Source organism: Chiroxiphia lanceolata, chromosome 12 (genome assembly GCF_009829145.1).
Source record: "Chiroxiphia lanceolata isolate bChiLan1 chromosome 12, bChiLan1.pri, whole genome shotgun sequence".
In the NCBI taxonomy this organism is placed as follows: Eukaryota; Metazoa; Chordata; class Aves; order Passeriformes; family Pipridae; genus Chiroxiphia; species Chiroxiphia lanceolata.
The window spans coordinates 15,238,918-15,261,160 of record NC_045648.1 but is presented as its reverse complement, the minus strand read 5'-3'; the positions used below and the strand labels follow the sequence as shown (position 1 = coordinate 15,261,160).

The 22,243-nt window shown below is 37.2% G+C and overlaps 1 protein-coding gene across 3 annotated transcripts in view; it reads left to right on the top strand.

Annotated features, from left to right (window-relative positions):
* LRRC49 (leucine rich repeat containing 49) overlaps positions 1-19,926 on the top strand; it is a 42,206-nt gene extending 22,280 nt beyond the window's left edge. For all 3 annotated transcript variants that reach the window (XM_032699689.1, XM_032699688.1, XM_032699690.1), the window contains 7 exons: positions 5,781-5,864; positions 9,888-10,039; positions 11,067-11,304; positions 12,563-12,748; positions 15,818-15,927; positions 16,610-16,763; positions 18,807-19,926. In XM_032699689.1, the coding sequence (XP_032555580.1) occupies positions 5,781-5,864; positions 9,888-10,039; positions 11,067-11,304; positions 12,563-12,748; positions 15,818-15,927; positions 16,610-16,763; positions 18,807-19,013 (1,131 nt within the window). In that variant the 3' untranslated portion in view covers positions 19,014-19,926. The remainder of the gene's footprint in view (positions 1-5,780; positions 5,865-9,887; positions 10,040-11,066; positions 11,305-12,562; positions 12,749-15,817; positions 15,928-16,609; positions 16,764-18,806) is intronic.
* Positions 19,927-22,243: the final 2,317 nt, after the last annotated feature.

Below are 22,243 nucleotides of genomic sequence, written 5' to 3'. Positions count from 1 at the left end.
TTATTTCAAGAAAAAATAGAATCTTAGGGATATTTTCAAAACTTCATAAGAGATCTGGAAGCTTTATTCACACTGGGTTTCAAGAAGACACATGCTCTTTGGTGCCAGGCCTTTTCCATAGGATTCCCTGGAAAAAGGGAACCTTGGTGCAAGTGTCTGGTGCTAACTGTCTCTGCCTTAGGGAACTGTTCAGAAACATAGAGCTGCTATGAGAATCAAGTACACTGCACTTGGAATAAAACATTTTTGCATTGTAATTGTTCTAATGCTGCTTAAGTCAGGGCAGATTTGCCTTTATTCAAGGGATTGTGTGGTATTATGGCAGCTCTTAAACCCTGACCCGTGAGGAAGCCGATGTTTTCTTAGGACATCTCATTCCTAAGCCACTTTTGAATGTGAGATTGAAGCTCTCAAACCACTGAGGCAGGAACCCAGTGGTGGTGGCATCAGTGGAGGTTACACACCTACCCTGAGTTTCACTGGGAGCCCATAAAAACTTGTTCCTTGGCCACGCAAGAAGATGATTTTCAGCTGAAAAACCTGTCCACTTTTTCCATGGAAATATTTTGCTTTCTTGAGCTTTGGTAGATCAGTCTAGAGACTTAGAGACTGAGGAGGAGGCTGAATTACCATGGCTGGACTGATTCCACAGTGTCACTTTGTGTCTCTCAGCTGCACCTTCACCTCACCTTTGTTGCAGGGTAATGGGACTTGATGAATGTCTTCATGGAATGGGCTTGTGAGGCTGAAGTGCCTTACAGCCAGGGCAGGCACGGGCTGCATTTGTGATTATTTACTTTGGTTAAAGCACTCTAATGGTTGTTTTTCTGGGCACTGAAGCTTTTTCAATGTGTTTTGCAGTTTGAACTCTTCCAAAAGGGGGCCTGCCCAGTGGTGCTTTTAGTTTAGCTGTGACCACTCTGTTTTCCTCCACTCTTTGGTAAGAGTAAGCAAATATTGTCTGCAGACATGTAATAAGATATCAAAATATGAATGAAATGGGTACATAGTCCTTACTGAGGAGTTATTTAACAAGGAACAGTTGCTATTCATCACTTCAAATAGACTTCCTCAAAAGAATTTGATAAGTGTATATATATTTCTACATGTGTGTGTAAATATGACACACAGTGCATATTTCTTTAAAATGTGCTGCAGTTGCCAGATTGAAAGACAAGCTGTGTCTCTTTAAAAGTAAAACTTTGCTTCTTTTCATTGAGGTTTTATAGGATTTGGATGTCTAAAGTAAGAGAGCTGTGTTTGGTTTTGATTATTTGCTTAGACATTTCACTGCTGATCAGGGAATAGGTTCTACTGCTTTATCCAGAATAGAATTTGTAACTGTATTCCATCACCACCATAAAGTGTTCTGGGTTTTTTAGGGAAGGTTCCCTTTTCTTTTTTTTTCTTTCCACTGGAAAATAAGATACTTCAGGAACTTCTGCAGTCATTATTCTGGATCATAATTCTTTCTCTTCAATCAGGTCTTGTGAAAATATACCAAATTAATGCTAAAAGTAAAAACAGAAGATGTAGCTCATTGTCAAATCATTCTTTAAGTGATATTTGACAAAATGTTTTATCAATAATTTTCCATGGCTGTATTTCTGCTGGAACTGTTCTTACTTCATTCCTGTTTAAAATCAGCCTCTGTGGTGTACAAAACAAGGAACAGTTTGCCTTCTGCAAGCGTGAGCTGGACGTTGGGTATTTTAAGTGTACTGTCTGTGTTGGATCTCTCCATGCCTTCAAAGTGCAAAGTATGTTCCAGGCCATTCTTCACATTCTCCATGTGGTTTTGATTGCCTAAAATAGTTTATATCAAATAGACTATAGCTGTTTCTAATCTACAGTACAATTATGTGAATAATTATAAGGTAGGTGTGCTGTGGTGATCAGGTGCTGCATTGCCTGTGTGCTGACCCAGCACCTTCTTCTCCTGTGACTTGTGTCATTTGTTGCAAAAGAACTTGTTTGCAGGGCATTAAAGCAGCAGTGAGGACGAATACGTGCCTTCCAGCGTGGTCCCTTTAGGATTCTCCCCAAATGTCCTGGATGAGAAGCTGTTGGATGTTTCCTCCTGGAGCAGCGGCGCTGATCGGGGTGTTGCGGTAGCGCCCCGGGAGAGGCAGAGGGCGCTGTCGGCTCATGGAATTCGTGTGAGCTCGGGAATAACCCCCTGGAAAGGCATCCCCACCTTGTCCAGCAAGGTTTGGTTTAGAGACAGATCAGCGATGGAGCGTAACAGCAGAATAATGAGGGGAAACAAGGAAAAAGGGAGATGGCTTCAGCTCTTCTGAAATTCTTTCTAAGAGAGAAGTGGTGATAGTAAAAGCTAATTGTGGCAAGATTATCTAGGGGTTCGTTTTCTGACTTTTTCAGTATTCTGGGGGATTTTTGTGGTTTTGGGGGGGGATGTGGTTTTTTAAGATTGCTTGCATGCGTTGTGTAAGATTAATTAGGAAATGTATGTGGATTTGAATTCCATAAAAAGTAGGTTTGACCCAGTTTACAACTTCCTCGAGAGGGGAAGAGCAGGGGCAGGCACTGATCTCTGCTCTGTGGGGATCAGTGACAAGACCTAAGGGAGTGTCCTGAAGTTGTGTCAGGGTGGGGTTAGGTTGGATCTCAGGAAAAAGTTCTTCCCCCAGAGGGTGGTCAGGCACTGAACAGGCTCCCCAGGGCCGTGGGCACAGCACCAAGGCTGCCAGAGCTCCAGGAGCATTGGGATGATCCTCTGGGGCACAGAGTGTGACTGTTGGGGATGGTCCTGTGCAGGGCTGAGGGTTGGACTCGATGATCCTTGTGGGTCCCTTCCAGCTCTGGGATTCTGTGGCCCTTAATCTTTATTCAGATTTTCTCTATCATTGTGCCTTAATGAATAATGAGTTAAACTAGGGTGTATTTTATTTTTGGGCTGAGCTAAATTCTATTAAAAATAGTGGGGCTTAAATGTCTGTAATTTCTTGATCAAGGAAAAAGTCTTATTCAGCTAATACTCATTAGATTGTAATTTGCATTAGTTCATGTCAATCTTTGTATGAGGGTACTGAGCTGACTTCATGAGGGCAGTAGACCCTCGTGTGTGGAAGACAGAGTCCTAAAATACACATTTGGAGTGGATTAAGGGAAAGCTTTGACAAGGAAGATAGAGTGGGAAGAGCTTTGTGGAAGCTGAGAGAACTGATTTAAGAACTTCGTGGGTGGTTACCTTAAAGCTTGGGAAAAAAACACAACAGGTTGTTTTGAAAGGAATAAAATTAATGAAGGCTAATTTACCACAGATGAGTGTAATTGTGTTATCTAGTTTTCACCTACTCCAGCAAGAAACACAGCACTACCTCAGTTAGTTTGGAGTCTGATGAATGGCCAGATGTTTTCTGCCAAACAGAATGGATAGTTTCTGCTTCCTCTTCCTTGGTGGGAAAATTAGCTGACCTTTCTCTCCATTCTACATACTAATTTTATTTAGCCATGATGATGATGATGACATACTAATTTTATATAATCAAACTTGTAGGGAACAAAAGACACCAATCCTTAATTTAAGACTTCTAAACACACTTTAAGTCGTTTGATATGTTCAATGTATTGAAAAGTCATTAGAGAAAATTAAGACACTGAAATTGTAAAAGCTTGTTTCTTTAGGAAGCCTAGTTAAAAAGCATAAATGCCAGGTCAAATTAAGAGATTTAATTAAAAAATTAAAAATTCCTTATACAAATCTGTCTTTCTAGAGAAAGATATCACTAATGTAGTTTGCTAGTGTCCATCCTTTATTTTAAGACTTTGGGGTTTTTTACTTAAAAGCAAACTCTACACTGGAATACATAATTGGAATGAACAGCTATCATGAGAACAGTGTTTGCAGTTCTTGAAGTTTTGAATTCTTGAGGAACAGGGTATTTTGCATTATTACTGATTATTCATATTATATGCAATATATATGAAATATTATTATATATAATATTGTGTTTTATTATGCAGTATTAATAATTATTCATATTTGTGCCATATTACCTGCATGGGGTTTGTGTCATGATTTTCACAACTTGCCCCTGAACCTTCCCATTCAGGTGTTGAGTTTCATTGTGTGGTATTTTGTTACATTGCCATCTAGAAGGCCTTTTGTACCACTGTGTGCTTTTGTTTTATTATTTAGTTACTGGTGATCCTCCTTTAACGTGCACTAGTGACCTATTGATCCTTCTAACCTGGATTAATCTGTAATTCTGTGACACTGCCTGCTTGGAAATACCCTGTTCAGGAATAACTGAAAATCCCAGTAGCCAAGGAGGCTGCCAACAGAACTTCCCCATCAAAAGGCTACAAGTTGCTTTCAGAACAAGAAAAAAAAAAAGTTAAATAAAAAAAAAATTAAAAATTAGGCTTTCCAATTAGTGTTCCAGGGAAATTCTTGAATACATTTGGGTTAGAGAAGCTTGCTCTGGCCAAAGCCTCATGCCTTAATCTGCATTGAGGTACTCCTCTTGTTTAATACATGGTATTAGGATAAAAAGTCATGGAGGAGCAATTTGGAAATCTGTTGTTGAACCACTTTTCAGAGTGATGCTGCAATCTGTGGTATGTCAGTGGGTTTCGGGGGGACTGTACACAGATCAGGGTGGGTCTGTCACATGAACCAAACTTCTTGTGCCTGGAAATTGTTTTATGCTAAGTGTGAAGTTCCTGTTTTGTTTTCCCTTCCAGTAAGCACTCACCCATGTGCTTAGGGGTTCTTACAATCCTCTAAACATAGCATGTTTTATTTATGTAGAAATTTTGACAAATCAATTTGTCTTCATGGTTGATGATGCTTTCAGTTCATTTTTTGTTTGTTAATTTTGTTAACACATAACTTTTCCAGAAAATGCAAAGGTTAGGACAGGAGCCTTCTATTTTGAGGGAAATGAAAACACTTTTCATATGTTCTGGGAAGACACTTTAATAGAAATGCCCAAATGGCATGTGAAGTAAATCAAAATAAGTTAAAGTATGCTTCCCAAATATTTGTGTTGGAAGGAATCTACACTTTTTACTTCATAGTGAACATTTCTTTTGTTACTTGGAAATTATATGTTCTAAAAATACTGTGCTGTGAGAATGTTTAAACTTCTGTAAACACAACAGGCATCCAACCTAATATGGGGGTATTGCAGTATCAAATTGCTGTACCAGGAAAATTAAGCAACTTCAAGTTCATTGTTTAGGAATCAATGGCTTTCTTCTTGAGACTTCTACTTGATTAGGTAATAATATTGAGAAATAATGCTAATTATTTGTTTCTTTTCTTCTCATGTTGCCTTGATGATTGAGAGAAGGCAACCCCTGGAAATAGTTTATAATGATGCAAATTAGTCTTGGATTATGATTAAGCATAAATAGAACCCAGGTTTTTTGCTGCATGCCTTTTCTTGCAAAAAAAGTCCTACTAATTGCAAAGTCTGCTACAAAGATACAAAGATGCATTGCACTGTTATATTTAAAAATGTTCTTTTTCAGTGTCATAGTCGCCATTTGCTTTATACTCTTTCAAAGGCCTTTACAAATATTACTTTTAACTTGGAGTAGTTATCTATTTATTCTGTGTACCTTTGTAGTTAATAATTTTATTGTTTTACTAAGAAACATTAAAATGATAAAAATTCTAAAGCGGTATTGAAGTGAAAATTTACGTTTCAGATACCAACACAAAACCATATTAATAATTTATCAGTAATACTTTTCAGAACCTGATTAGTTCCTCCTTTTAGGAACTTGTTTTTTGTTTTGACTTCCAGGAAGAAGAAAGACGTATGGCCTCTGTTGCAGCAAGGAAAGAGGAAGAAAGGAAGCGTGAAAGCCACAAACAGACCTTGCTTAAGGTATTTCCTATGGATGTTCTACAGATTACAGCAATAATTTGTCTTCTAATATTTTGTTGCTGAAGATCTTACATATCCCAATATGCCTCTGGTTTTTTAAACTCTCTTTTTAGAGCTTGAACAGTGCACCCCACGACTGAAACTCTCTTCAGTCAAATAGGCAAGTCACGCTTTAGCAAAAAACCCCAGCTGAATACATGAGTGTGACACATGTAAATGGGGGGCAAACTTCACTTTCCTAATTGCAGAGTAAAGAACTTTTCCAGTGATTTCAAATTCCTTGAACTTGGTCTCCCAGTATCAGGTGAGTGCTCTGGCTGCAGCCACCCAGGGTGTTCCGAAGTAGTTTTTCCTTCCTTCTTTCCTGTTGAAGTTGTTCCTTTCTGCAGAAGGAGTGAAGCTGCCATGAGAGCACAGCCAGACTCCAGCTGTTGTCTTTGTCAGGAGAACACTTCTCTTTATCTCCCAGCACAGCTGGCCTGGTTAGTGCTGACACATGAGATGGAATATCCCGAGCAGGAGAGACAGAGGTGCACTCCAGAATACTCTTTCTGGGGCTGCTGAATAAATGAGCTGTGTTCCTAATAGGAGACCAAAGTTCAAGGATCTGAGAGCATCCACATTCCATTTGCTGCATGAATATCACCATTTGTCTCCAAATCATTCTCCTCTGGAGAAGAAAAAAGTGCCTGAATTTTTTTGTCATCCAGTAATGGCTATACTGAAAACTCTTTCAGTTTGGCAGTCAAACAAGCAAACAAAAATGTTCATGTATGCATATTAAGTTTCCTAGGTAAAATCATATTTCTGGAAGGGGATTAGACTTAAAATAGTTGCAGGAGGCTGTAAGAAGTTTAGCAAATGTATATAACTCTGAAAAATAAAAAGACACAAACAGAATGTATATTAAAAAATTATATAAGCATAATAAAAGTATTTTTAATTTTTTTTAAAATGTAATAATAAAATAATATAAAGTATATTAAAAACACAAGTCTTAAAAAACCCTCAAGAACCTAAACATATGAACTGGGGGAAAAAAACCCTCTTCATATCTAGTGCCTAAGAATATATTTTGATTTCCTATGTATTTGTATCTATGTATATTTTCCGTTTAAAAAAAAAAAAAAACAATATAATAAAAAAGTCTTAGATACAGTTTTGGGTTTTTTGAGGCATGTTTTTAAGCAGTGTTGTGGTTTGGGAATTTTTGTGAGTTTGGAAATGTTTTTTCTGTAAGATAGTGATGTATTTAAAGTCTCTTCAGGTTTGAAGTGTTGGTGCCAGTCCTTAGTAGCACAAAGAAATAGGAAATTAGTAAATAATATTCATATATTGCATTGTTTGTGCTGTTGGAAATATAACTGTGTCTCTGACTAGAAAAAAAAAGTAAGTATTTATTTGTAGTTCATGTTCTTAACTCTTGATGTCCCATTTCCTTATAGCAGGGCAATCATTTGCTCTAATGGCATAGATTTCATGATACATTTTGCTAGTGGAAAATTGCCTTAGAAGAAAAAACTATTGTTAATGTGTAATGCCAGTATTACTTGATTTCAACATTAAATTGCAGGGTTTTTAATTTAATAAAGGTATATTTCTACTGGAAATAGTTAAGTGTCGTAAGGGCCAAATACCAATCTTTTCTGTATGATTTGGTGATTTCATATATCTTTCCTTTGTGAATGGGTCCTTATGATTCAGGCTTTTTTCCTGTTCCACACATTTGCATTGAAGGAACAAATCTGCTCATAGATACAATGTCCAGCAAAAAAAGTCGTGAACTGTAAAATTTTCTTCGGAGTTCAATCTGAAGAAAATATTTAGAGAATTGTGTTCTGCAATTTTTGTTACAGTCACATTTCTCCAAACTTTCTTAGACTAGATGAAGTGTAAATGAAATTCTAGGCCCTTGTTCAGTAGCAAGCAATCTCTGTTTTGCTGTTTGCACTGTTTTGAAAACATTAATTTCATCAAGATCATCTCTTTTTTTTTTTTTTGTCTCTTGTTGATACTTGTCTGCCCAAACAGCAGGGTTTCTTCATCTCTTTTTCCACACTATTTTTTTATTGCTTCCAACCCACTCTTCTGGTAAAGTTTGAGATGTCCTTTGAAATGTGTAGAGACTGTAATTCCTTTCCAACGGAGGTTAAACTTAATACTTACTGGAACAAGAAAAAGTTATTGCTAGCAGAATCTTCACACCTCTAAAATGTGCTCTTTGTGAAATGTATTCTTGGAAGTTTTCAAAGCTTTGTAGGAATCCAGCAGCCCACAGCTGGGGGCACTAACAAAGAGCTGCACAGTAATTAAGGTGGTGAGGAGACACCTTAAGAACAAACAGAATTTTCTGAAGGTGTTTGGAAAAAAAATGCTGCTTATTTCAGCTTGCCCACCTTGTTACGTGGAACCCAATCATCACTGAAGTTGGAAATGTCCTCTAACAGGACAGTGTCAGAACTCTCTGGGCAAATGGAGTGGGAAATAAGACTTGTGAGCTCTTTAAATGGAAAAACTTCCAAAAGTAGTAGTTTCCATGTACTTTCAGTGTCAGTTCTAGACAATTATGGATGTGATTTTTGTCAGTGTTTAAGGACTAGAAGCTCCATCTCTGCATCATCAGTCATTGAAATGAATTGTGCTGTTTGAGGATTATAGCTGCAGCAGGAGCTTGCTCTTTGGTTAATCTGTTATCTTCTGGTTTTCAAGGAAATATTCATTTGTAGTGCTTTACACTTCATATTTCCAGCACTGAGTAGTGTCAGGAACATTCTTGGTGAACTGCATTGCAGAAATGTCCAGAACTCACCCAGTGTGAAAGGAATTATGTAAAAATGTGATGGTAAGAGTCACATGTTACTTTTTATACATTAAAACCAGGAGCACAGTGTGTATAGGTCATGCTTAATGTATCAAAAGTGTTAATTTCAAATTGTAAAATCAGAGTTACCCTGGTCCCCTGCCATTCTCCATAGACATATCAAATAAATTATCTTTTTTTTCCCTATTTGATAAAAAGGACTATAATTTTGTGGTTAGTGTTGATATTTTTTTTTGTGGATGTAAACTTAATTTATGCTAAGCTCCTGTATAATATTTTCCTCTCAGAAATTCAAAGTCACTATTCAAGTTTGACTGAGATGAGTACATCAGTGAGATGACTGACTCTGAGAATTACATCTAGTTCAGAAAAAACAAATCAAGCTTTCATTTGTGAGAGTTCAGCTGCCAATCCATGAGTTATTACAAAGCACCTTGTTCTTTATCCTTTTAAAGGTTTCTAAGTTGGCTGTAATAAATCATTCATATCTATATGATGCAATAGAACACCTCCTGTTCTTTATATATAGGTGGTTATTTAACATGATCTGCATGATTACACAAGAACAAATACTTAACAGAGTTTTAAAATACTGGTTTATTGACAAGAGCAGCCTAGAATACAAAAACTACCTAAAAAATCTATTACAGAATATTTGCACTTAGATCTGTTGGGTCGATCATGAAGGTAATTTTAATTTTCTGTTTTTATAAAATTGACCTTTTCCATTTTTCAGAAGATAATTTTTTTCAGAGTATGTTGCAATTCCTGTGAAGCCTTAAAGCAGTTGCATGGCTGTCTCAGCTGAAGGGTTGGGGTCACTCCAGCAGTGGAGGGTGGGGCAACAGTGTGCCCTGTTTTCTGGGAGGAGTGTTACAGGCAGCTCCAGACTGTCAAAATGAGACTTCTGTGATTATCCAAACTAAATATTTTAACTTTATGCTTTCCTAAGTTGTGGATTTGTTATGTTACTTTGCTTGTTTCTATTACTGCAAATCCTGTGAAATTGTTTGCTGCCGGTTACGCAAACTGGCACTGGAATGGCACGTTGGTTTTAATGAATAACCACCAGCCAGTACCGTAATTTCTTCAGTTTGAAACATTTAAAATGTTTTCATTAAGCAGCATATTTCTTTCAGAACAAACAGATGTGTTGATACTGCCCTGTCTTAACTTAATATGACTTCTGTGTTTTGTTTTAGGAAAAGAAGCGGTTAACAATTTGTAACATTGCTCGTCAGTGGGAGATCCAGCAGAACAGAACAGCCCTTGAGGCTTCTTTAAACCAGGATAAGGACAATGAGCCCTGTCAGATCAATGGCAGTGCTGCATATGTATTTCCTGAAGAAAGCAGGTATTTTATTGAATAATATTTCTACTTGTTCGTGTCTTACATTCCAGGTTGCTACTTCTCACTGAATGACATTGTCGAAAGTACTATATCCAAATCAATCCTGAAAAGATGGCTTACTTATTACTACTGGTCAAAGGGTAATATATATTTAAAAAGTAATACAACAGCAAGCTAAATTATTAGGTGATTTTGCTAAAAAGTGGACAACTTCATGTTTGCAAGAAATGTTAAATATGAATTCCCGAGCCTTCTTAAGACTCTTCATTTCCTTGACAACTTAGATTGTTGCCTTCAGTTGAAATGAGCAAAATGAAGATGTATGGGCATTGCAAACATTTGTAATCTCTTTGTGTATCAGGAGGTTTGACAGTTGAATTAATGCTCTTAGTTTGAACATCTTTTATTGGACTGCTTTCACAACCTTGATATTTAACAGTAGCAGTTTTTTGACTTAGGAATAAAGCTAAGATAATTTTTGTATTCTTGGTTTAAAAATATATTTTTTTAGCTTGCTTATTTGCATCTAAAAGGTGGCCATCTGGCATTATATAGTTTAAAACACACTTACTTAAATGCTTGAGTGATTGCTCATGTCATAACTCTTACGTTTCACATAGCAAACACAATGTGAAGGGGACATTGCTTAAATACATTGTTTGAAATTGTGTTTAGATATCTAAAGCAACACAAAATATGCTAGGTTAGCATTCTGAGTTAACATTTTTAAGCAGTTTTTTTAAATATGAATGGATTCTTTATTTAATTTTACCCCTCCACCAACTCAAATACACCCAGAGCCCTTCTGCTGAAGGAGTAAAACATCTGCAGTGTTACTTGATGGAAAGAGGATTTTCCAACCCTCAGTGGTTTTGAACCAGCACCAGGTGGGGTCCTGAAAGTGAATGAATGTTGAGAAATACCATTGTATTTGACAGCTGGGTTTTGGTGAAAGTAAGGACTGTCATTCGTTGGTGTTATTATTTCAAAATATGTCACTTATATCACTGTATTTTTATTTCCTTTGCAGGTCTCTTGATGCAATTCTGAGCAGTGCAGTACAAGGCTTGTCTGTTCTAGAGTCTCACTTAGTGGAAGTGGAAGGGGACACTCTTGGCTTGTATGGTGCAGGAGCACTGGAGTGCCTGGATCGGAACTGGAGTGTTCAAACAGCTGGAATTATTGTCACAGTCTCCTTTATGTTCATAGAATTTGATGAAATTGTTCAAGTGTTGGCAAAACTGAAGATGAAATTCCCTAATTGTGTGGTGAGTGTGCCTCAGGTTTCAGCTCTGTGAACAGCTATGGAAGGTGCATTTCCTAATGGAACCTTCCTTTGGCACAGTCACCCTTGAGTGGCTTCATGTCAGTAGATGCAGTTATGAATTTACATCTTTTCTTGGTATTATAACACCAACTTTAACTTGATACTCCTTAAAAATCAATACTTCAGTTTAGATTCCTTTTCAGACTGGTTTTTATTTCTTTTAATTCCTTTGACCTAGCTGATTATTTTGAAGTTGAGAAACTGGTGTGTAAATACAGTCATGCTACTCTATAATGTCGTTATGGATCCATGGTATCAGGAGGACCTCATTTGTGTTGTGAGTGCAAAGATTAGGTAGTTGATAGGATAAAAAGAAAGAAGTAAAATTGAAGGGAATAGCTAACTAAATCAGTACAACTCTTGGAATTACTCAGCTCTTGATGAAGCCAAGCAACATAAATAAGATGTCTCTTTAGTATGTCTCTTTTTCATTTTTCTCATTGGATGTTTAAATCAGTCATTTTGAAGCAAATAGTAAAATAAAGATGACATGCATAAGCAACTTGTAACTCAGGCAGCATGACTCCCTGCTGCTTTTCAAGGTTTTGAATATAACAAAACTTCATGGTTTAATTGAAATAGATAAATTTCTGAGGAGCTTGGGACAAATTTATCCATATTACTGAAGCAATAGTTTGGGGAGGGGAGAAGTGGAATTTGAGGGTGATAGCAGAATCTTAAACTAAATTTTTATCTTCCCCATCAGTTTTTCCTTCTTCTCTTTCCTTCAATAATGCTACTGTGTAGCCAGATATATGATGCTCACGGGATCATTAGTGTAGGGCATGGTGCAAACACAGCAGGGTATGACTTAGCCAGTGTGTTGTGCCCAAAAAAGTCAGATTTTTGAAAACATGTGTTGTATTTACTTTTATGTGTAGATGTTGCAGCTTTCAGAATTAAAGTAAACATTGCTCAAGCAGTATCATCGCTTTTTGTAACACTGAAAATATTGCTGTTAGTAGAGGATTTATAAATTCCTTGGGGGCTGTGAAGTTGACATCTTTTAATATATGTAATATATAAGCAGTTGAAACATTGCTGTGTTTTGCTGCAAAGACCCGAAGCGGAAAAGAGCTCAGTTGCTTCGTCGGCCCCACGGCTGTTTATCTGAGTTTCAAAAATGGAGTGGCACAAACCAGTGGGTTCACTCTTTGCTGTTTATTTATGGAGTTTGCTGTGGTTTGACCTTTTCTCAGCACCTGAAGTTCAAGGAGACAAACCTCGTGGCGCTGCAGCAGTTCAACGCCCTGGCCGAGGTGCATCGCATGGAGCAGCTGACGGTCGATCCTCAGGGAAACCCGGTTGTGAACTTCACCTTGTGGAAATCCTACGTTCTGTTCAGGCTGAACCACTTCAATCTGCAGAAGATAAATGGAGTGAAGGTAGGACAGTGTCCCTCTTTTCTTATCATTGGTCTCACAGGGTCGGTTAGCGTTGTTTTTTAAAAGAGCAGATGAATTGATAATAAAACGAGCACAGCCCTGTCAGGGTCTTTTCAGTATTAGGGGAAAAAAAATTTAAGTAGACTTCACCATGTAATTTGTTGTGAAATAGATATTAAAATTAACACAATTTAATAGTATTGAATATGTGCAATTAATATTAAATAACTCCATGATTTTGCTTGATTTTAAGAGGCACTTGTTTATTGTGTTTGAGAAGATCACAGTGCTGACATTGAATACTTATGCAAAAGTGTGTGTTTGACAGACTCCTTAGTGATTTACAGTATATGATTATTTAAAATTTAAAATTTCCAGTGTTACAAAATATCATAGAATCATGTTTTCTTCTTTAAGGCTATCACAGGAAAAAGTAACACAACTGTTTAAGTAGACTTTTTGTCATGTTTTCTTCTTTAAGGCTATCACAGGAAAAAGTAACACAACTGTTTAAGTAGACTTTTTGTTACAATCTCAAGCTCAGGAAATTCAGTCTCTGAAGGAAAACTTTGAATTTAATATTTCTTGGGGAGAGTTGAGTAAGTGGAGCACACGTAGCACAGCACGATCTTCTGTAGGACATAGATCACATCTTAAATATGTATGACAAGAACATTTTTGTCCTCAACAAACTTTTTCAGCCAGACCACACTATATGGAGATGTGCACACAACTTTTTTTCTAGTGTCATTAATCATTTGAAAAGTGTCATAGCCAAGCTGAGGAAAGAGATGAGCTCTGATTGCTGTTTTTCATTATCCTACAGCAGAAAGCATGGCATCCAGCTTTGCAGATGTATATCACCTTTTGGATTAACATCAGTAATGGAAAATACTGTTTCAGTGTAAGGAGCACAACCCCTGACGTGTGTTCTCAGACCTTGGATCAGCCGTAGAGAATCGTTTAGATGACAGAAAGGGAAATGCAGATTCTGCTGTTCTGATCACCATTTGTGTGCAGTGTTTGTGGAGACTCTTTATGTTGCCAACTCAGAACTGTGAAGTAAAAGCAGTATATACTAACTGAATTAACTAAATAAATTGCGTAACTCTGGCACTTTTAAACTATAAAAAATCCCCTGCATAACAAAGCTTTTATTTTCTCCAGTTCATGTTCCAGGCTAGAAGCTGAGTGTTCATCTCCCCCAGCAATGATTCTATTCCCTTGTCCAATTGTTACATTTACTGTGAAGAAGCAAACTCTCTTAGTTGAGAAACACTATTTGAAGTTTTTCCCAGTGACAGTAATCTCAGATTAATTCCAAATTGTCAAGGTTTGCAGTTACCAAACCCTACAGAAAGCTGTACAGCCGTGGTGTGGCACACAATGTGACAGATGCACCACATTCCCTGAGCTGGGCCTGTTGGCACAGTTGGTGCCTGTCCCCTGCACTTGGCAGGACCCAGGCATGAAGCCTTACATTTATGTGATACTACCGTTAAATCTTTTTGTGATTAATGGAGCAAACAATGCTCTGCAGTAAGAAAGAGAACATGAGTTTTTGTGAACTGGAGAGTGTATTCAGCATTGCTGGTCTCTGTTGACCTGGTCCTTATGCTTCTCTTAACATAAATAAATACATTAAAATCACTTTTTTCTCCAGCAGGCATTTCTGCCTGCAGTGGGCTTTGTTTCCCTAGCTGCCTTCTGTGCTCTTTGTTTTAGACCTTTCTTCTGTTACAGGCTGTTCAGCAAGACCATCTACTCCTAGGCTACTTAGTAAGACTTATTTAATTTTAAGTGAAAATGAACAAATCTAAACACTGTGAAAATGCAGTTGACTTTACATTTCTAATTTCCTGGTCTGTGTTTTCTCTGGTGAATTTATCCCTGCATTATGCTGTTGCAGTATAGTTTAGGCAAGAGTAGATTGAATAGTCCATAAACATTAAACAAGAATATAATAGAAGTCTGTTAATGTGGATCAAAGTTCCATTTTAGTCATACATTTGAATAATATAGAACACAAAGTTTGTCTGGAACTGCTTAGTAAATATTGTGAGTATTGAAGTTTATTTAATAATGGGTTGCTCTCCCAAAATGTGTTACAGGATGAACGGAAATTAAATTTGATCCAGAAGTTAAGAAGTCAGTGAATAAGTTTCATCATCCAATGTTATCCAGGTCAGATTTAGATGCTCATAAAGATTGCTTCTGCTCTCAGTGGAAAGCCAGGAGTCCAGCAACTGTGCCAACAAACTTTTGGCAGTTGAAGGCAGTTCACAGTCTGGCCATCCACAGGCCATGGTCTCCAGAGGTTATGAGCCAAGACAAACAGAAAACAATAACCACCACCACCAAAAAATGAGCCCCTTCACCTTCTTTACACTTTTCAATTTTGTATAAAATGAATTCTGAAAACTTTTCAAGCATTGAAAATTAGTTTAAAGAGACATCTGTAACTTAATGTTGACACAACAGTGTGGTTGATATTTAGAGAAGTGTAATGGAGGAACACTTATTTTTTGGGAGTTGAAAAATGCAGAGAAAATACTTTTTTTTTTTTCCCTTCTAAAGCCTCTCTTTCTGTAAGGTCTTCTCCATGATTCTGCCAAAACAGGAGAGTCTATAACTTACCTTTTCACGTGTGCATGCCCAGAATCTTTCTCCAGCATAACTTAATCAGAAATTTTCCAGTAGACCTTCTGCAAGTGCAGGCAATATGGAGCAGAATTGCTGTGTCTGGCCTTTAGAAAATCAATGGAAGAAACTGTTATGAAGTTCCTCATTTCACAAAGACTCTCATGACGCACAGTACATACACTGGAATTTCCAGGATTACAGGAAATCAAACAAGCACCACTACCCCATTTGGTTTCTTCTAAAGTACATTTGAAGTGCCAGTAAAAGCAAATCTGTTTTGAAGATGTGCCTGGAACAGATCTGTTTGCAGTGTCCTGTGTAACAAGTCTGAGTTAATTCTCCGTGTACGTGTGTAATGAAATATGAATGTGCTAATTTTAAAATGTAACTTTTTTTCCTTTTTGTTGCCTTCCCACTCTCTCACAGGTCACTGAAGATGATGTTGTAAAGGCAGAAAGGCTCTTTGGCATCCTGGCATATGTAGCATCTTCTGAGCTGCCACATTATCGTGTACTTTCATTATTTGGAGAATCCAGGTAAAACACAATGAACAGAACTGGGATTTGTCCAGAACGTGTTGTTAAATTCTTTTGCACACTGTTGTGGTAAATTCTTTTTGGGTAAAAAGATAATTTCACAAATACTGCCTTACGGATGGTAAGTCCTCTGCATATTGCACAAGTGTAACCATCTCCTGGTCTTTGTAGCCAGAGGTTTTCACACAATTTGTATGAAGTCTACTGAGTAAAGTGAAAAGGCACATGCACACAAATGTACTGCTTGTTCACTTCTCCGCTGTACTGGTATTGGTGAAGACTTGTGGACTTTGACAATGAAAACTGGCTATTTTTTGTGGGTATTTTATAGTGGGTGACTGTAACAGTTAACAGATTTAGGAATTGTACTGTAAAAAAAGGGTGCTTAAACCCCTCTATTTTTAGTCTTCTAGAAATGAGTACTTAATACAAGTTTAAGCTGCAAGACTTCCTATTTAGGAGATGCTATGTGATATATGTCAAGGTCAATTGTATAGAGGCAAATAAATGAAGGAATATGTAGAATCATATGTATTTTGAATAGCTTGAGAATGCAGTATATTTGAAAGCTCAAAAATATGTGTTCAAAAGGAGAAAAAAAAAACCCTCACAATCACTAGAAACATCTGCACTTAAAAAAAATTCCTATAATTAGGACTGTAAACCTCTAATCTTTTCACAGGAGAAAGCAATTCCATTATCTGCTAGAGGGAAAGGGCAAGAAATCTGGGGTTGGGAGTGAGGAAAATAGTGATAACAGAAGAAATGGAGGGGAAAGCACAACTCGAGCAACACTGAATTACATGACAAAGGACTTCCATATGGAAAAGCTTGAGGTAAGTGTATCATTAAAAAATACTTTCATTCTCTATTAGGTAACCTTAGGCTACTACCCATGGAATTTGTCTAGATATCAAGTTTCAGTTGTGCTGTTGAGAATGATGGTTTTAAAATATCACTGCTTAACATATTTACATACCTGATCAAACACTTCATCTGACTGATCTTTACCAGAGTATTGGAAAATGCTCAGTTTCTCTCTTTACTGAAGTAGTTACTGAACAGTGCCACCGTCTCAGAAATACATTCTCACCTATGAGCCTTATGTCCATGACAAAATGTACCTCAATTATTAAAATGTAAAAAACTGTGCTCGCTTCTTATAAAGAAAAATATATATTGCACGTGTTAGATTTTCCCAAAATGAATTGGTGAAAAAACACCTTGAGACATCACTTTAGAGAGCGTAGGCTGTAGTAATAAAGAGCTCTTTCCTAGCTTTTAAGTGAGCTACAGGCAAGTAAATATATATGAAATGTGTTAGGTTTAATTATTAATAAAACTGCAAGCTGGCTTATTTCAGACAAGTGCATCAGTCACGGTTGTTTTAGTTTGTGTTTCTGATCTGCTCACTCTTTTGCCTGGACAGAGGGAAATTGTTCCCAGAGGGAACATGATTCTTTCAGCCACAGTCTCCTTTCTGAGCAATCATCATGAGTTCTAGCTGTGTACACCCTAATTGCCACATTTGTCCCATTATTTGCTTTTTAGTTGTGTAGAAATTGATGAATGCTCTAGTGCAAGAAATTTAAGCAAGTTCAGTTATCACTGAATTCAGTTATTGCACCGTGGCTTTGTTATCTCAGATCCACAGCACAGAGCAGAGACTGCATGTGTGGAGGGATTAAATTAAGAAAACATTTTGGTTTCAAAAGCTGTGATTGTAGCTCTTAAAACTTTGAATAGCATGGAGTAAGGCAGTGAGGTATTCCTCTTGTCCTTTAGCATGGAACAAGCACTATAATATATTAAAACAAAATAAGCTTGGTATTTGTGCAGTCCATTAAATATATGTATTGTTTTCTCTTCCCAGTGCAGCAGTTCCCACCTTGTCCTTGGCTATAGCACTATGTTTGCAGCAGATGTTGCAGGATGTAAGATAGGCAAAACCAGCTGCTTCCAGCTCCCCATCAGCAGTAAAGTGACATGATAAATGCACCTCAGTAACCATGTTGGTAAAGATGACAGCCTTCAGTCATCGTTTAATAATTTGGGATTTTAGCTGAAACCAGTGGAAAGTATTTTCTCTGCTTTGTCGCTCATTGAAGAAAACTTCTGTTTCGGTGGCCTGAAGCATGATCTAGCATTTTAAACAATGCCATAAATCAAACTAGTTAGACATTTAGCACCAATATAACTTATTGTTCAACACTTATGATGGCATTTTATAGAAACTTTGCAGAAACAGAGATTAATACTGTTTGAGTTACTGAAATGCAGAGCTAGTAGCTGCACAAAGCACCGTATCTTTTTATTAATTTTTAAAGGTTCAGCTTGCTTCAGTATCTATATACTCATCTAATACTCATTAGGAACCATGCACTTGCCAGAATGCCTGTTGAAAAGGATATGTACTGGCATGTTTTTCTATGGTGATGTGCTTGTTAGGGCAGGTAGATAAACATGTACTCTCCAACTGTTGTACTGTGATGATGAAGTGCTGGAAAGGGAGAGAAAGAAGAAAAGTGGTTTAGTGCTTTATAGTTTCTGTAAATTTTCACTGCTATACCAGAAGGCAACAAAAATAGTTAATGCTGTTAAAAGTTATTTATGACCACTTAAAAGTTGATTTCAGATAATTAATGAATTAATATAGAGTGGTAATTATGAATACACTAAGATTCTGTGGCTCAACACAGACCCTGGGCCATGAGACTTAAAAATAAGAGAAGAAAGTGCATAATAACCTCTTTGCCTGTTAATTGCTACGTCCCTTAATTCATGAAATTTTTGTGGTTTTTTTTTTTATTTGCTCTCATTTAACCTTTTTTTTTCCCCCCCCTCTTCCTTATACAACGTGCAATGGTTCTCTCATGCAGGAAATCAAGGAAAGGAAAGCATTTTGTCAGACATATGTGGAGAACTTGGTGAAAGAGGCAGCTGACATCAACCTGAAGAACGAGTCGCTGCAGAAGCTCTGGCCTCAGATGTTCATCGAGCTCGTCAGAGATGCAGTGATAGAAATCCGCAATAAGAATTCCTACATGAAGCTCTGCTTGCAGAGGATCACCGAGCAAAAACAGTAGAGCCAAGGAGTGTTGTCCTGCAGGCTTTTGGGATCAGTATTCCATCCTGTTTTACAAACCTCATCCAGTAGAATATAAAATTACCATCACTATGGCACACTTCACCCCCCCACCCAAAGGGATGCCTTGAAATCTTAATCAACTGTCAGTAGTTTTGAAATACAAGTTGACTTTCATGCTGCTTCAGCAATGCTTCCTTGGCCAACTGAAGCAGTGAGATAGCATTGGTGAGAGAGCTCGGTGATTGTCATGTTTTACTAAGTTATTATTTATTTTTTTTCTGCTGCCCTTGATTCTGTAGTGCTACAGCATTGATTTTTGAGGAACAAATTTACAATACTTGCCTTATTTTTTTTATTGAGCGCTTTTCAATTGTCACCTTTTTGACTGCTGCTGTTTAGAAAAAAAAAAAAATCAAAAATAGTAGCTGATTTTTTTTATGACCAAAAGCTAATAAATTATTTTTACACCCTAAACTCGATGAAGACTTATTATTGTTGCTTAACCTGTGAGATTATAGAACACTTTTTCACATCAGTGTCATGAGTGCTCAGCATATTGACATTTAATGAGCCTGATTCTCAACTGAACAAATTGCCCAAACTTGATTTCAAATGTTTTTCATTAATTTCACTAGTAAGTTTGTGTGAATTATTATAGGTAAAATATGAACTCAAGGTAGCTCACTTAAGCTTTATTTTTGTTGTGTTAAAATATGTTAATATAATTTATTTTGTTTCTTGGTTACTAAGTTATTTACTTCTGAAGTTTAGCAAGATCAGACGAGCTAAAGTGCATGCATTACATTTAGTAAGGAGACTGATGACTACTAATGAGTTGTAATTCATTTCTGTGTGACTGTGTGAAAATTTCATATTATCAATAAAAATAAATTCTTTAATTTTACCCTTCACAGATACTGTAAAAGAAGTACTGTGTGCAAAGAAAAGACTTAATGCTGCATGAAGAGATGAGACACAACTTGCCCCTAAAATGAACTGTGAATGGGTAGAAAAAACCCCACATTCTATAGTAGAATAACTTCCACTGTAAACACCTTGCCAGCTTCTGTCCAGAAATTCAACTTAAGAACAGGTCCAGCTGATTCCCATGGCTGGCACTCATGTCCAGGTAGAAAGTTGTGCCATTTAAACTTAATTTTTTAGTTCCATTGTATTGTAACTAAAAGAATCCAGAATCTTAGTGCATTGTTTTACTTTGTTCAAATTGTTCTTATTTTACTTAAGCTCATTTATAAAAAAACAAACCAAAGAAAACTTCCTGCAAGGGTTTCTATGGCTCAGAACTGAATTTATTTTTAAACTTTATCTGGAAAAGACTCTCTGGCAAAGCAGAGATGCAGATACAGTTTGGTAGGTTTTTATGCCTTGAAAATCATGGAATCATAGAAAGGTTTGGGTTGTCCTTGAACACTTCCAGGGATGGGGCAGCCACAGCTTTCCAGGACAACCTGTGCCAGGGTGTCACCACCCTGACAGGGAAGAATTTCTTCCTTATATCTAATATAAATCTGCCCTATTTCAATTTAAAGCCATTCCTTCTTCTCCTATCACCACATGCCCTTGTCCAAAGTCCCTCTCCAGCTCTCTTGGAGCCCCTTTAGGTACTGGAAGGGGTTCTGAGGTCTCCCTGGACACTTTTCCAGGCTAATCAGACCAAACTTTCTCAGCCTTGAATGAGTAGCAGGACTCAGGTGGTTCTGGGTGTTTTGGGGTCTGCTTGCATTCTGGTCCAGGTGGTGTATCTAATTTGTCAGAGAGAATGCATTTTCAGAGCATGTCCCAGGTTAACAGTGACATCCCTCATGTTAATGCAGTTTTCCATTTGGTTTGTGTTATATGTGATGTTCTAGACCATACTTGCAGGTGGTTGGTTTTCAGCCTTTATAGAATGTAGTGGAGGTTAAGTCACTTAAATTCTAAGGAAATGTTAGAATTCCTGAAGAAGCTGCTCCAGCACTTGAGAGAATTTAATAGAAACAGTTGCCCATCTGGGCTTTTTGAACTGCTTCATGGAATTTATAGGAAGATTAGTGTATTTGATAGGATTTTTTCCCTTTGCACTGGAAAATTGCACTCTCGTTTTATGGTGCATTTTATTAAGGGAACAAATGAAGACCCTGCAAAGTGTGAGCAAAGGAGAGTTTACATTAGAGAAATAACCAGTGTAGAAATGATCGTGGAAAAGTGTTTTGGATCCATCGGTTACTTCACATCATTTCTGTGGAGGGGGTGGGTGGAGCAGTTCCAGCTTCTGCAGGGGGACAGGAACCTTGGCAGCTGTGGAAGTGCAGAACTCTCCTGATGATGTAGCTGGAGCAGATGGGCCCCTTTTGAATCAGATTCAGCAGCAATGAAAGACTGGGGGGAAAAAAAAGTGTTTTAAGAAGGGTGTATTGGTTTAGAGGAACGGGAAGTTCTCCTTGGGAAAATCCAGAGAAAAGCCAGACTTTCTGATATTGAGGCTTTAGAAGCATAATCCTGATTGGAGGCTTTAAGGTAGGGCCTAGAAAAACCTAAGATAAATAAATCAGAGGGTATTGGTGGTGAGTTACAGAACCATCTCCTTAAAATGCTCTGTATTCCCAGTGGTCTGTGAATGCTGCCAGTTTGGACTTTTTTCACTAATAGCAGCTGTTTCATAACAGGATTGCTAAATGGCTGAAGTGAGGGGTAGCTGGGCAGCTATAATAAATAAAGAAAAGATTAATGTTGGGCTGCTTATGTTCTTTTCACAGAAAACCAGTACAAAAATTGTTACTAATTCTTTTTAGGAAACAAGTGAATGATGGATTAAAGGGATGTTAGACCTAAGAGTATATAGAACTTTCAGTAGCCAGGGGATCTTAAAATTGTTTGCCTGCTATATGTCATTACTGTGTTTACCCAAATAATTTGTAACTTAATTTGTAATTTCATGTAGACTCACAAGATATATTTCTGTAGTTCATTATTGAGGAGTTTTCAAGTACCTAAAAATTTGAAGGTCATATAAGAAGTAAATTCTTAGATTTTCTGAATTTTTTATGGTTACAGGTATAATTTGAGGAGTTAAAGTAACCTTTAACTTATGCATAAAACCAAATTTTGATATTGTTATTATTTCATTGATATCCCATCCAGAATGGACTGTTGTGATTCCCTAATGTAGCCTGACTTTCTGCACAAGACAGGAACTATTATAAAATATCTGTATTTACTCTGACTAGA